The sequence below is a fragment of the Trichechus manatus genome, unplaced genomic scaffold, assembly GCF_000243295.1.
Source record: "Trichechus manatus latirostris isolate Lorelei unplaced genomic scaffold, TriManLat1.0 scaffold00089, whole genome shotgun sequence".
Lineage (NCBI taxonomy): Eukaryota > Metazoa > Chordata > Mammalia > Sirenia > Trichechidae > Trichechus > Trichechus manatus.
In genome coordinates, this window is record NW_004444025.1 from 9,319,317 (window position 1) to 9,333,794 (window position 14,478).

The window sequence follows — 14,478 nt, forward strand, 5'->3', positions numbered from 1 at the left end:
TATATAAATAAAAAAATAAAAAAACCTTCCTTCTGGGAAATACCTCTCTCCCATTTACCTGCTCTGCTCTGGGTCATGGGTCCAGCTTCAGAGATTGCTGTGTTCCCTGGGCCAGAAGTAGCACCCATCGCATGCGCTGAGTCATTCTTCTGAATGCCTTTCACACCTGTGTACACTTGTGTGGGCCCATTTCAACAGCAATGGCCTTCATTAGCACATTATACCAAGGTATATACCTGAGACCTATTTTCATCTGTATCTGCTATAAGGAGGAGTGAGATTTCTGACATTTGACACCGCCCCGCCCATTAAGCAGTCCTCACTTACCCAAATCAGGGGCCTAAGCAGTGGTGGCTCTACCCACTCCACCAAGCCACCCACAACAGGGGTCCAAGAATAACTGGTGACCCCCAGTCCTTACAGCCAACAGCACTGGATGCCCATAGCCCGGCTGCAAAACCCACCTACCTACACACTCTAGGGAACAGGCACATGCTTTCCACCCAGATACTCAGGGGCAGCAGTCAGCCCCCTGCCTTGTTTAGTGTGTGACTCTACTGCAGCCAGATACCTGTGCCTACTCCAATCACCCCTGCCCATCTAGGACTGTAGGTGAGAGCCTGCACCACACACTCAGTGACTGACAACCTGGACAACCGAGCTGCATCCACAAAAAATAAGTAAATGGACTCTTGGGCTCACATACCTAGTAACAGCTCTAGCCACCTGGAGAGAAGACGTGAGAGCTTCAAAGATACCATAGAGAAACAACAAACAGAAATCCAAAAGATTAATAGTAAACTTTCAGAATTAGACAACTCAATAGAAAGTCACAGGAGCAGGACTGAGGTAACGGAAGGCAGAATTAGTGAGACTGAAAATAAAGCACCTGACACCAACTTACTCGAGGAAAAATAAGATAAAAAAACTTTAAAAAATAAAGACACCTAAAGAATTATGTGGGACTCTACCATGAAGAATAATCTATGAATGACTGGAGTACCAGAACAAGGGGAGATATTAGAGAATACAGACAGAATTGTTGAAGATTTGTTGGCAGAAAACTTCCCTGATATTGTGAAAGATGACAAGATATCTATCTAAGATGCTCTTCAAATCCTACACAACGTAGATCCCAAAAGATAATCACCATGACATATTATAATCAGACTTGCAAAAACCAAAGATAAAGAAAATTTTAAGAATGGCTAGGAATAAACGAAAAGTCACCTACAAAGGAGAGTCAATAAGATTAAGCTTGGACTACTCAGGAGAAACCATGCAGGCAAGAAGGCAATGGGATGACGTATATAAAGCCTAAAAAAGAAAAAAACTGTCAGCCAAGAATTATATATCCAGCAAAACTATCTCTCAAATATGATGGCATAATTAGGGCGTTTCCAGGCAAACACAAATTTAGGGAATTTTTAAGTACCAAACTAAGATTACAAAAAATATTAGAGTCTTCAGGTTAGAAAAAATAATATCAGATAACAACCCAACACTAGAACACAGGACAGAACCAGATATAAACCCAGACAAGAAAGTCACAAAAATAAATCAAAGCTAAAACACTGAAAACAGGGAAAGAGAGACGTTAATATGCAAAAGATTACAGGATTAAAACAAAAAAGAAAGGTTAAAAAAAGTAGCCATAGATCTTTCATATGGAGAGGAAGTCAAGGTAATATAAAGACATAAAAGATTGGTTTAAACTTAGAAAAATAGAGGTAAATTCTAAGGTAACCACAGATCCTACACATCAAAATGAAAAACAAGAAAAACAGAGACTCAGCAAATACAAAATCAACAATAACGAAAAGGATGAAAATACATAAAGAAAAACAACTCAGCCCAGAAAATTAAGGGGAACAAACAGTCAACAACACACACACACAAGAAGACATCAAAATGACAGCACTAAACGCAAACCTATCAATAATTATGCTGAATGTAAATGGACGAAATACACCAATAAAGAGACAGAGAGTGGCAGAATGGATTAAAAAAAACACGATCCATCTATATGCTGCCTACAAGAGACACACTTTAGACTCAAAAGAAACAAACTAAAACTCAAAGTACTGGAAAAAATGTATCAAGCAACACTAAAAAAGAGTAGGAGTAGCAATACTAATCTCTGACAAAGCAGACTTTAAAGCAAAAAGTACAACAAAGAATAAGAAAGAACACTATATAACGATTAAAGGATCAATACACCAGAAAGGCATAACCATAATAAACACTTATGTACCCAATGACAGGGCTCCAAAATAAATAAAACAAACAGCACTGAAAAGAGAAACAGACGGCTCCACAGTAATGTTAGGAGATTCAACACCCCACTTTCAGTGAAGGACAAAACATCCAGAAAGAAGTTCAGTAAAGACATGGAAGACCTAAATGCGACAATCAACCAACTTGATCTCATAGATACATACAGAACACTCCACCCAACAGTAGCCACGTATACTTTCTTTTCCTACTCACATGAAACATCCTCCAGAATAGAACTCAAATTAGGCCAAAAAAGCAAGACTTAACAGAATCTAAAACATCAAAATATTACAAAGCGTCTTTTCTGACCATGAAGCCATAAAAGTAGAAATCAATAACAGGAAAAGCAAGGAAGAAAAAAAAAAGTCAAACACATGGAAACTGAACAACACCTTGCTCAAAAACTACTCTATAATACAAGAAATTAAGAATAGAATAAAGAAATTCACAGAATTAAATAAGAATCAAACACTTCCTACCAGAACCTTCGGGACACAGCAAAAGCAGTGCTCAGAGGTGAACTTATAGCAATAAATGCAAACATCCAAAAAATAAGGGGCAAAATCCAAACATTAAACCTATAACTCGAACAAGTAGAAAGAAAGCAGTAAAAGAAGCCCTTGGGCTCCAGAAAAAAAGGAAATAATAAAAATTAGATCTGAATTAAATGAAATAGAGACTAGAAAAACAACTGAAAGAGTTAACAAGATCAAAAGCTGGTTCTTTGAAAATATCAACAAAATTGATAAACCACTGGCCAAACTGACAAAAAAAACAGGAGAGGAAGCAAATAACCCGAATAAGAAATAAGATGAGCGATATCACAACAGACGCAAATGAAATTTAAAGAATTGTAACAGAATATTATCAAAAATTGTATGCTGACAAATTTGAAAACCTAGAGGAAATGGACAAAGTTCTAGAAACTCACTATCTACCTAAACTAACACAATCAGGTAGAACCACCAAATAAACCTATAACAAAAGAAGAGATTGAAAAGGTAATTAACACACCCCCACCCCCCCAAAAAAAGCACTGGCCCTGATGGCTTCACCGGAGAATTCTACCAAACATTCAGAGAAGAGTAAACACCACTACTATAGGTATTTCAGAGCACAGAAAAGGATGGAATACTCCCAACCTCATGCTATGAAGCCAGCATAACCCTCCTACCAAAACCAGGTAGAGACATCACAAAAAAAGAAAATTATAGACCAATATCCCTCATGAACACAAATGGAAAAATCCTCAACAAAATTCTAACCAACAGAATTCAACAACATAGCATAAAAATTATTCACCAGGACCAAGTGGGATTCATATTAGGTATGCAGGGATGGTTCAGCACTAGAAAAACAATCAATATAATCCATCACATAAATAAAACAAAAGACAAGAACCACATGATCTTATCAATTGATGCACAAATGCATGTGACGAAGTCCAACACCCATTCCTGATAAAAACTCTCAGCATAATAGGAATAGAAGGGAAATTCCTCAACATAATTAAGGGCACTTATACAAAGCCAACAGCCAACATCATCCTAAATGGAGAGAGTCTGAAAGCTTTCCCCTTGAGAACAGGAACCAGACAAGGATGCCCTTTATCACCACTCTTATTCAACATTGTGCTGGAGGTCCTAGTTAAAGCAATTACACTAGAAAAAGAAATAAAGGCATCCAAACTGGTAAGGAAGAAGTAAAAGTATTCCTATTTGCAGATGATATGATCTTATACACAGAAAACCCCAAAGAATCCACAAGAAAACTACTGGAACTAATAGAAGATTTCAGCAAAATATCAAGATACAAGATAAACATACAAAGATCAGGTGGATTCCTCTACACCAACAGAGAACTTTGAAGAGGAAATCACCAAATCAACACCATTTACTATAGCCCCCAAGAAAATAAAATACTTACAAATAAATCCAACCAGAGACATAAAGGAAAACTACAAGACACTTCTGCAAGAAACTAAGAGACCTACATAAGTGGAAAATCATACCTTGCTCATGGATAGGAAGACTCAACATTGTAAAAATATCAATTCTACCCAAAGGGATCTACAGATACAACGCAATCCTGATCCAAATTCCAACGGCATTCTTTAATGAGATGGAGAAACCAATCATCAAAGTCATATGGAAAAAAAAAGAGGCCCCGGATAAGTAAAGCATTACTGAAGAAGAAGAACAAACTGGGAGGCCTCACACGACCTGATTTTAGAACCTGTCATACCACCACACTAGTCAAAAGAGCCTGGTACAACAACAGATACATAGACCAATGGAACAGAATTGAGAATCCAGATGTAAATTCATCCACCTATGAGCAGATGATATTTGACAAAGGCCCAAAGTCCGTTAACCAGGGAAAAGACAGTCTTTTTAACAAATGATGCTGGCATAACTGGATATCCATCTACAAAAAAATTAAACAAGACCAATACCTCACATCATGCACAGAAACTAACTCAGAATTAATCAAAGACCTAAATATAAAATCAAAAACGAAAAAGCTCATGGAAGAAAAAACAGGGACAATGCTAGGAGCCATAATATAAGGTATAAACAGAATACAACATGTTACTAACAATGCACAAACACCAGAAGAGAAACTAGATGACTGGGAGCTCCTAAAAATCAAACACTTATGCTCATCAAAAGACTTCACTAAAAAAGTACAAAGACAACCTACAAACTGGGAAAAAATTTTTGGCTATAAATACAATCAGCATCTAACCTCTAAAATCTACAAGATACTGCAAAACCTCAACAACAAAAAGACAAATAACCCAATTAAAAATTGGGCAAAGGATATGAACAAACATTTCACCAAAGAAGACATTCAGGTGCCTACCAGATACATGAGGAAATGTTCACAATCATTAGCCATTAGAGAAATGCAAATCAAAACTACAATGAGACTACCATCTCACCCCAACAAGGCTAGCATTAATCCAAAAAAACACAAAATAGTAAATGTTGGAGAGGTTGTGGAGAGGCTGGAACACTTACACACTGTTGGTGGGAATGTAAAATGGTACAACCACTTTGGAAATTGATTTGTCTAGAAACAGAAGTACCATATAACCCAGCAATCCCACTCCTTGGAATATACACTAGAGAAATAAGAGCCATCACATGAATAGATACATGCATACCCATGTTCACTGCAGCACTGTTCACAATAGCAAAAAGATGGAAACAACCTAGGGGCTTACCAACAGATGAATGGATAAACAAATTATGGTATATTTATACAATGAAATACTACACAATGAAAACAAACGATGAATTCGCGAAACATCTCATAACATGGATGAATCTGGGAGGCATTATGCTTGGTGAAATTAGTAAATTGCAAAAGGACAAATATTGTATGAGACCACTATTATAAGAACTCAAGAAAAGGTTTAAACACCAAAGAAAACATTCTTTGATGGTTACAAGGGTGGTGAGGGAGGGAGATAGGATTTCAGTAAGTTGATAGCAGACAAGAATTATCTTAGGTGAAGGGAAGCACAACACACACTACAGGGGAAGTCAGCACCACTGGACTAAACCAAGAGCTAAGAAGTTTCGTAAAAACAACCAAATACTTTGAGGGACAGTGTAGCAGGGGCAGGAGTCTAAGGACCATGGTTTCAGGGGACATCTAGGTCAACTGGCATAACAAAGTTTATTAAGAAAATGTTCTGTATCCAACTTTGGTGAGTGGCATCTGGGGTCTTAAAAGCTAGCGAGCAGCCATCTAAGATGCATCAATTGGTCCCAACCCACCTGGAGCAAAGAAGAATGAAGAACACCAAAGACACAAAGAAAATATTAGCCCAAGAGACAAAAGGGGCCACATAAACCTGAGACTCCATCAGCCTGAGTCCAGAAGAACTAGACAGTACCTGGCTACCACCAATGACTGCCCTGTCAGGGAACATAATAGAGAGTCCCCGACGGAGCAGGACAAAAGTGGGTGCAGAACTCAAATTCTAGTAAAAAAAAGACCAGACTTAAGGGTCCGACTGAGACTGGAGGGACACCAGAAGACATGACCCTGGGACTCTCTGTTAACTGAGAACTAAAACCATCCCAGAAGCTAACCCTTCAGACCAAAATTAGACTGGACTATGGGGCAGAAAATGATACTCGTGAAGAGTGTGCTCTTTAGTTAAAGTAGATACACAAGAATAAATGGGCAACTCCTGTCCAGAGGCAAGATGAGAAGGCAGAAAGGGATGAAGCTGGCTGAATGGACACGGGAAATCCAGGGTGGAAAGGAGGAGTGTGCTATCACATTATACGGATAGCAATTAGGGTCACATAACAATGTGTGTACAAATGTTTGCATGAGAAACTAACGAGCTGTAAACTCTCACCTGAAGCACAATATAAATAAATAAAGTGTTGAAAGAAAAACATTAATTAAAAAAAAGAAGATTGAAGGGAATACAGAGTCACTGTACCAAAACGAATCAGTCAATATTCAACCATTTCAGTAGACAGCATTTGATCAAGAACTGATGGTACTGAAAAAGTTCAAGCTGCACTGAAGGCACTGGTGAAAAAGCAAGGTTCCAAGAACTGACGAAATACCAACTGAGAAGTTTCAACAAAGAGATGCAACGCTGGAAGCACTCAGTACCCTATGTCAAGGACTTTGGAAGACAGCTAACTGACAAACTGACTAGCGAGATCCATATGTGCACCCACTCCAAAGAAAGGGGATATAACAGAATGCGGGAATTATCGAACAATATCGTCAATGTCAACCGTGACTAAAATTTTGCTGAAGATAATTAAAAAATGCTTGCAGCAGTACATCCACAGGGGACTGCCAGTAATTCAAGCTGGATTCAGAAGAGGATGTGAAATCAGGAATATCACTGCTGACGTCAGATAGATCTTAACTGAAAGCAAAGAATACCAGAAAGATGTTTCCCTGCGTTTTATTGACTATGCAAAGGAATTACACTGTCTGGGGTCATAACAAATTATGAATAACACTGCGAAGAATGGGAATTCCAAAACACTTAATTGTGCTCATGAGGAACCTGTACATAGACCAAGACACAGTCGTTCAAACAGAACAAGGGGATACTGGGTGGTTTAAAGTCAGGAAAGGTGTGCATCAGAGTTGTATCCTTTCACCATACTTATTCAATCTGTAGGCTGAGCAAATAATCTGAGAAACTGGACTATATGACGGAGAATGGGACATCAGGATTGGAGGAAGACTCATTAACAACCTGCATTATGCAGATGACACAACCTTGCTTGCTGAAAGTGAAGAGGGCTTGAAGCATTTACGGATAAAGATCAAAAACCACAATCTTCAGTATGGATTACACCTCAACATAAAGAAAACAGAAATGCTCACAACTGGACCAATAAGCAGTATCATGATAAACAGAGAAAAGATTGAAGTTGTCAAGGATTTCATTGTACTTGGATACACAATCAATGTCCACTGAAGCAGCAATCACAAAAACAAACGACGTATTCGGCAAATATACTGCAAAAGACTTTTTAAATTGTTAAAAAGCAAAGATGTCACTTTGAGGACTAAAGTACTCCTGACCCAAACCATGGTATTTTCATTAAAGTACGCCTGACCCAAACCATGGTATTTTCAATCGCCTCATATGCATGCGAAGACTGAAGAAGAAATGATCGCTTTGAATTATGGTGTAGGCAAAGAACACTGACTATACCATGGCCTGCCCGAAGAACAAACAAATAAATCTTTCTTGGAAGAAGTATAGCCAGAATGCTCCTCAGAAACGAGGATGGCGAGACTTCATCTCACTTACTTTGGATGTGTTATCAGGAGGGACCAAGGAGGACATCATGCTTGGTAAAGTTGACGGTCAGGGAAAAAGAGGAAGACCCTCAATGAGATGGACTGACAGTGGCTGCAACAATGGGCTCAAACACAGCAATAATTGTGAGGATGGCGCACGACTGGGCAATGCTTCCTTCTGTTGTACATAGGGTCACTGAGCTGGAACCTACTGGATGGCACCTAACAACAACAACTGTTGATCTAATATTAAAAGCCTGATGAGTGTAACTTCAATATACTTAATCCAGGGAACCATGGTCATTTCACGGACTAATACAACATTTTTCCAACTATTTCCACACTTGCCCCTGTTCTACTCTTGCTTCTCTGCTTTCACTCTTTCCCTAACTGAAAACTTTCTCCACAAAGCAAAGCTTATTAGAATGTTAACTGAGAATGCCATTTCCCTGCTTAAAACTATTCAAAAGTCTGCTTTTCTAGCACTTAAGAATTAAATCTTTACTATGTCTACAGGGTCCTGCCTCCCTACTATTTTCTCAGCCCTTTGTTACTTCATTATAATTTTCGCCAACTCTATTTTATTTATTAAATATGTTTACGTTTATATTTCTTCCCTCCCACTAGACTGCACGGCAGAGGTTGCGTCTATCTTGTTCACCTATGCAGTCGCCCATGTAACACACTCAAATATTTGGACACAATGTTCAGGGTGGTTTAGAAACATCCTACAAGCTGCATTCTCTCAACACAAAGATTTTGTATTAAAAATACAAGTTAAAAAAAAAAAAAGTCTCCTAGAAAAGGTTCCTCTTTAAAGTGTTAAAAAGCAAAGATGTCACTTTAAGGACTAAGGCGAGCCTGACCTAAGCCAAGGTGTTTTCAACTGCCTCATATGCATGCAACAGCTGGAAAGTGAATAAGCAATACCAAAGAAGAACTTATGCCTTCCAATTATGATGTTAGCGAAAAATATTGACTATACCATGGTCTGTCAGAAGAAGAAACAAATCTATCTGTCTTGAAAAAAGTACAGCCAGAATGCTTCTTAAAAGCAAGGATGGTGAGACTGTCTCACATAGTTTGGACATGTTACTGGGACAGACCAGTCCCTGGAGAAAGACGTCATGCTTGGTAAAGTAGAAGGTCAGCGAAAAAGAGGAAGAACCTCAAGGAGATGGATTGACACAGTTGCTGCAAAAATGGTCTCAGGCATAGCAACAATCATGATGGCACAGAGAGTCCCAGATGGAGCAGGAGAAAGGTGGGGTGCAGAACTCAAATTCTAGTAAGAAGACCAGATTTAATGGTCTGACTGAGACTGGAGGAACCCCGGAAAGCACGGCCCCTGGATTCTCTATCAGCCCAGAACCAAAACAATTTCCGAGGGCAACTCTTCAGACGGGGATTGGACTGAACTGTGGGACATAAAGTGATACTTGTGAGGCGTGTGCCTCTTAGCTCAAATAGATACAAGAGACTAAACGGGAAGCTTCTGTCCGGAGGTGAGATGGGAAGGCAGAGAGGATTAGCTTGTTGAATGGACATGGGGAATCAGGGGTGGAAAGCAGGAGCGTGCTGTCACAGTTATGGGGAGAGCAATAAGTCACATAACAATGTATGTATACATTTTTGTATGGGAAAAATTTTAAAAAAAAATAATTATAAGGATGGCGCAGGTCAGGGCAGTGTTTCGTTCTAATACATAGGGTCGCTGGGAGTGGGAACCGACTCGACGGCACCTAACAACAATAACCGGGATGCAGAGCATAAAACGGTACTAAAGAACAATGTGTAGCTAACTTCAAGAGCACGTGGTCCCCACAATGATTCTGCGAGTTAACAATCGTCGGGCACCAACTTCGAAATGCACAAAATAATCCTGTCCTGATCCTCAGTTCACCAGGCTCAAAAACAACAGCATAAAATACACACATACTAAACCTAATGAAGAAATTCAGGCCTGACACAAAACTCAAAGTTACAACCTCAACATAACAGAGTAGTTACGGAAATAATCTAAACAAAATCTAAATACGTAACTGAAAATGGTACGGTCTATATACTAGCCCTTTCAGATGATTAAATTTAGGGAGGTAGCGCGAACAGCTTACTGAACTAAAGATTCACAAGGTGACGTGCAGCGGGATGGGCGGTCCCGGCTACAGGTCCACACTTGCGCCCTGAGCATCAGCGGCCTCCCCTCCGTCCCACACCCATGCGGGCACCCGCTCGGCACCAGGCCCCGGCTCCTCCTGTCCGCCCGTCAAACGAGCATTCTTCCCGGAGCTCTGAGGCCGGCAGGCACCGACCTGTCTGAGTCGGAGTCCGAGTCCGAGGTCTCCAAGGAGTGAGGGGTCCGCGCCGGCTCGGCCGCAGGCAGCCCCGTGACGCAGTTCCCGCCGGGTGGTGGTTCTGGTTCCGACTGCGGGGCCCGGCTCTCGCCGGCGGCGGAGCTCAGCGCGGGCCCAGCCGCCTGCTCCCCGGCGGGCCGGGCCTCCGCTGCCTGCCCAGTGTCCGGGGACGCCTCACCCGGCTGCAGTGGCGGCGCCGCCGGACCCTCCCCAAACCCAAGGCCGGTGCCACTGAATTTCAGAGTCTCCAGCTGAGCTGCGGCGGCCTCCACCACCTCCATTTTGCCGCGCCAGAGCCCGACTCGGGCTCACGCCCTGGGCCCGCGGACAAGCTCGCGGTTCGCTCGGGAAACGATAAAATAACCTCAGCAGCGGACGCAACAGCGCCGGTCCAACTTCCCGCGTTTCTCTGGTAACTACACGCGGACCAGTCCGGAGGCGCGACCCCGCGGCGTGCGCAGCGGTACTTCCGGGGAAACGCGTGACGTAAGGGGATGCGACGGCGCTCGCCGGGGCGGGGCGGACCTGCAGGACCTCTGGAGGTCAGACGCTATGAGGCGCTTAGCTCGCAGCCCTGTCAGTGTTAAGGAGGCGTGTCTCCCATCGCAATAATAAAAAACACAAAAAACCAAACCCGTTCCTGTTGTGTTGGTTCTGACTCACAACGACCCTGTAGGACAGCGTAGAACTGCCCCATAGGGTTTCCAAGGAGCAGCTGGTGGATTCGAACTGCTGACCTTTTGGTTAGCGTAGCTCTCAACCCCTGTGCCACCAGGGCTCCCTTGCAAGGCCAGAAGGCTGGAATTTCATTTTACTGAATCAGGATCAGTGCTACTCGAACCAGAGACAAGAAGGAGACACTATAGCGCTGGGGAGATGCCTGAAAGTCCCAGGTTCTCCACATCAGAAACTTTTGTCAGAAAGTCTTAAAAAAGATACTTCTAGTAGTTTCCTTGAAGTTAGAGCGATAGATGGATAGCAAGCATGTTGACCAGTTTAAAAAATCGGCTACAACTATTCAATTTTTCCCCCAAAGCACTCTAAAGAGAGAAGTAATGGTGGATGGAATTTTGCTACTTGTTGATGTTATGATGATGCCGATTATATTTGACACTGCTTCCTAGAATGGTGGGATGAGAATAAAATGTAGTGATTTAAGCTGAGAAACTATTTATCTAAATCATAAGGAGGGCAAGAAAAAGTTTGTAGGACTGAGGTAGAGATCAGAATTTTCTGGTTTCCTAGTAGAGCTTCAATTTGATGCATTAACCCCTCAATAATAAATAATAATTATTGGTAACATTTATTAAGCAGGCATATGTGCCAGGACTGTGCTAAAGATTTTATAAATTATTCACTGAGAACTTACTATGTTCCCTTCACAATAATAGATCTTCGTAGAAATTCAGAGCAAGAGTAACATACAGTCTCTGGTTTTAAGGAGGGAGCCCTGGAGGCACAATGGTTAAGTGCTCAGCGGGTTGGCTGCTAAGCAAAATGTCAGCAGTTCAAAACCACCAGCCACTCTGTGAGAGAAAGATATGGCAGTCTGTTTACATAAAGATTTACAGCCTTTGAAACCCTATGGAGCAGTTCTACTCTGTACTAAAGGGTCGCAATGAATCAGAATCCACTCGATGGCAATGGTTTTGGTTAGTGGGCGATTTTAAGGAGCTTACAGTCTAGTTGAAGCAAAAAGATCAAAGCACAGGAAGTATAGAGTAGAACATACAAGTTTAGCAGTATTGGGGAGTTAAGTAGGGTCCCAACACCCCTCCCCCAGCAAAGAAAAAAAAAAATTGCCATGGAGTCAAATATAACTTAAAGCAACCTTACAGGACCGAGTAGAACTGCCCCCACAGGGTTTCCAAGGCTGTGATCATTACAGAAGCAGACTGCCACATCTTTCTCCCACAGAGTGGCTGGTGGGTTAGAACTGCAGACCTTTCGGTTAGCAGTTGAGCGCTTAACCACCGCACCACCAGGTAGGCTGTATCATGGAAACCCGCCAAAGCGAAGCAGAAGTTTAAGCTTTAGTGAGGTGTTTCTCAAAAATGCCTTGATTAGAGAATTCTACGCGTTTGGCGCGTTTGGCGCGTTTGGCGCTCTTCCTAAATTTGTGATCATCTGGAAGCCGAGGGTCCCGGACACGTGAGGACGTAGGGACGCCGTCACTGCCAACCCACGCTGCTTTGGGCTCCCCGATGACCATGTCTACGGATTTTAAAACTTACGTAGGTCAGGCGTGTAAAGCTGCTGAGGAATTTGTCAATATTTACTATGAGACAAAAGAAGGCGAGGATTCACCAAGCTGTTATCTGCGCAAGGCCACGTTACTATGGAATGGAAATGTTGCCGCTTGGCTGGATGCCCTAGCCAATTTTTTTGAAATGTTGCCTTCTATGGTGAGTTCCAGGTCAATATGTTAGATTGCCAACTAGTTCATGAGCAAGCTACCCAGTCCCAGACCACAGTTCTTGCTGTGACCAGTGGAGTGTGAAGTTTGATGGAAACAGCCAGTCCAACCAGAACTGCCTGCTGACTGCCCATTCCACTGCTAACAACACCGTCTGGAAGATCGCAAGCGAGTGCTTCCGTTTTCAGGATTGGGCTGGTAGTTAAAGGGGGTGAAGGTGCATTCTCCTTTAGTCCATTCGTTCCAGCAACAGCAATTTATGTGAATTAATTCATTTCATTGTAGAAGCAGTATAAACTAGTATGTGCTAAAACTAGATTTCTTTAATATTTTTTTGATTCCCAGCAGCACCTTTTCTAGCAGCTGCCAGTTTGGATCCCTGCCTCAAGAGTTTTAATGCTAGTTTTTTACATGTCTTACATACATTCCACTAACAACATTCTGATAGTAATGTGAAACGTATGATCTGTCTGCTAACATTCACTTTGAATTCAGCCCATCGCAAAAATGAAATCCTTTGATAATACTATCTGTGGGTTACGGGCACAACATAACTTTCTGGGAGGAAGTGGGGGTTTTCTGGTTATTAGCTTAGTTTTGTAGTAAAACATACACTTATTATCAAAACACTTAATGCACTTTTAATATACGGCTTTTTCATATCAGCTCAATGAAAACATTACTAATTTTGATTAGCGTAACTATTCAGACATACTGGAATTGCATGTAGAGATGTTCAGTAGTTTCTTTTTAACATGTTAAGTAATGTGTTTTATGTTGGCTTTTTGTGTGTGTGACGTGAATTAGTAGACTAGAGAGATACATAATGTCTCTGTTGATACCTGAGCACTAGGTACAATTTGGTGGCTTAAAAGCAAAACTTCTTAAAAAGATTTTTCTTGGCAGCTCCAGGTCTATAACTTTGGGTTATGAATGATAGTAGGACTAATAGCTTTAATGTGAGAATGGAGAATGAGAAATGTCAAGATCTAAGGTTAGAGACAAAACTAAGGAGGAGTGGCCAAATGCTAAATTTTGGATACTTGTTTTCTACCTCTTAACAATGTTTTAAGTCTTATTTTTAGGATTTTAAATCACTAAGGTCATCGGTATCCTTGCCAAATGGTCACGAGTATCACATTTGTTCTAAACATGATTTTTTAAAGTTTTTCAACTTACCTCATACTTATCACCAATATAGGTCTCCATTTATTCAAGAACTTATGGGGGTAAAATGTCAACAATAAGCCTAACCCTGGCAGCTGGAGTCTAACAGGAAAGTTGGAAGCAAAGCCGTTGCTGTTAGTAACGAACACATCTCTTAACATCTATGTCTTCCATGTAAACTTTAGGCCAAAGCTCTACAATGTCTTAACGCCCCACAAGATAAGTGATTTTACCCCAGCATTTTACACTGTCAACTGCATTATTTTTTAATTATTTGAAATTAAAAATTATTTTTATGATTTATTCTTCCATATGGCATTGAACAATAAGATCTGTTTTAAAACGTTCTGTTTCTGTTATGTGGCTAACTCTTTGACTTTTTTAAGAGAAAATGAAGAACAGTAGATCTTTATAAACCCATAAACTTCAAAACAACAAATTGATTAATTTGATGTCTCA

The 14,478-nt window shown here is 41.0% G+C and overlaps 1 protein-coding gene and 1 pseudogene across 1 annotated transcript in view; one reads left to right on the forward strand and one right to left on the reverse strand.

Moving 5' to 3' along the window:
- NAF1 (nuclear assembly factor 1 ribonucleoprotein) overlaps window positions 1-10,855 on the reverse strand; it is a 65,170-nt gene extending 54,315 nt beyond the window's left edge. Inside the window, exon 1 of the mRNA XM_004382056.2 lies at window positions 10,395-10,855. Coding sequence (XP_004382113.1) covers window positions 10,395-10,717 — 323 coding nt within the window. The 5' untranslated portion in view covers window positions 10,718-10,855. The remainder of the gene's footprint in view (window positions 1-10,394) is intronic.
- Window positions 10,856-12,586: 1,731 nt separating this feature from the next.
- On the forward strand, window positions 12,587-13,058 carry LOC101346155 (NTF2-related export protein 2-like; annotated as a pseudogene).
- The last annotated feature ends 1,420 nt before the right edge of the window (window positions 13,059-14,478 follow it).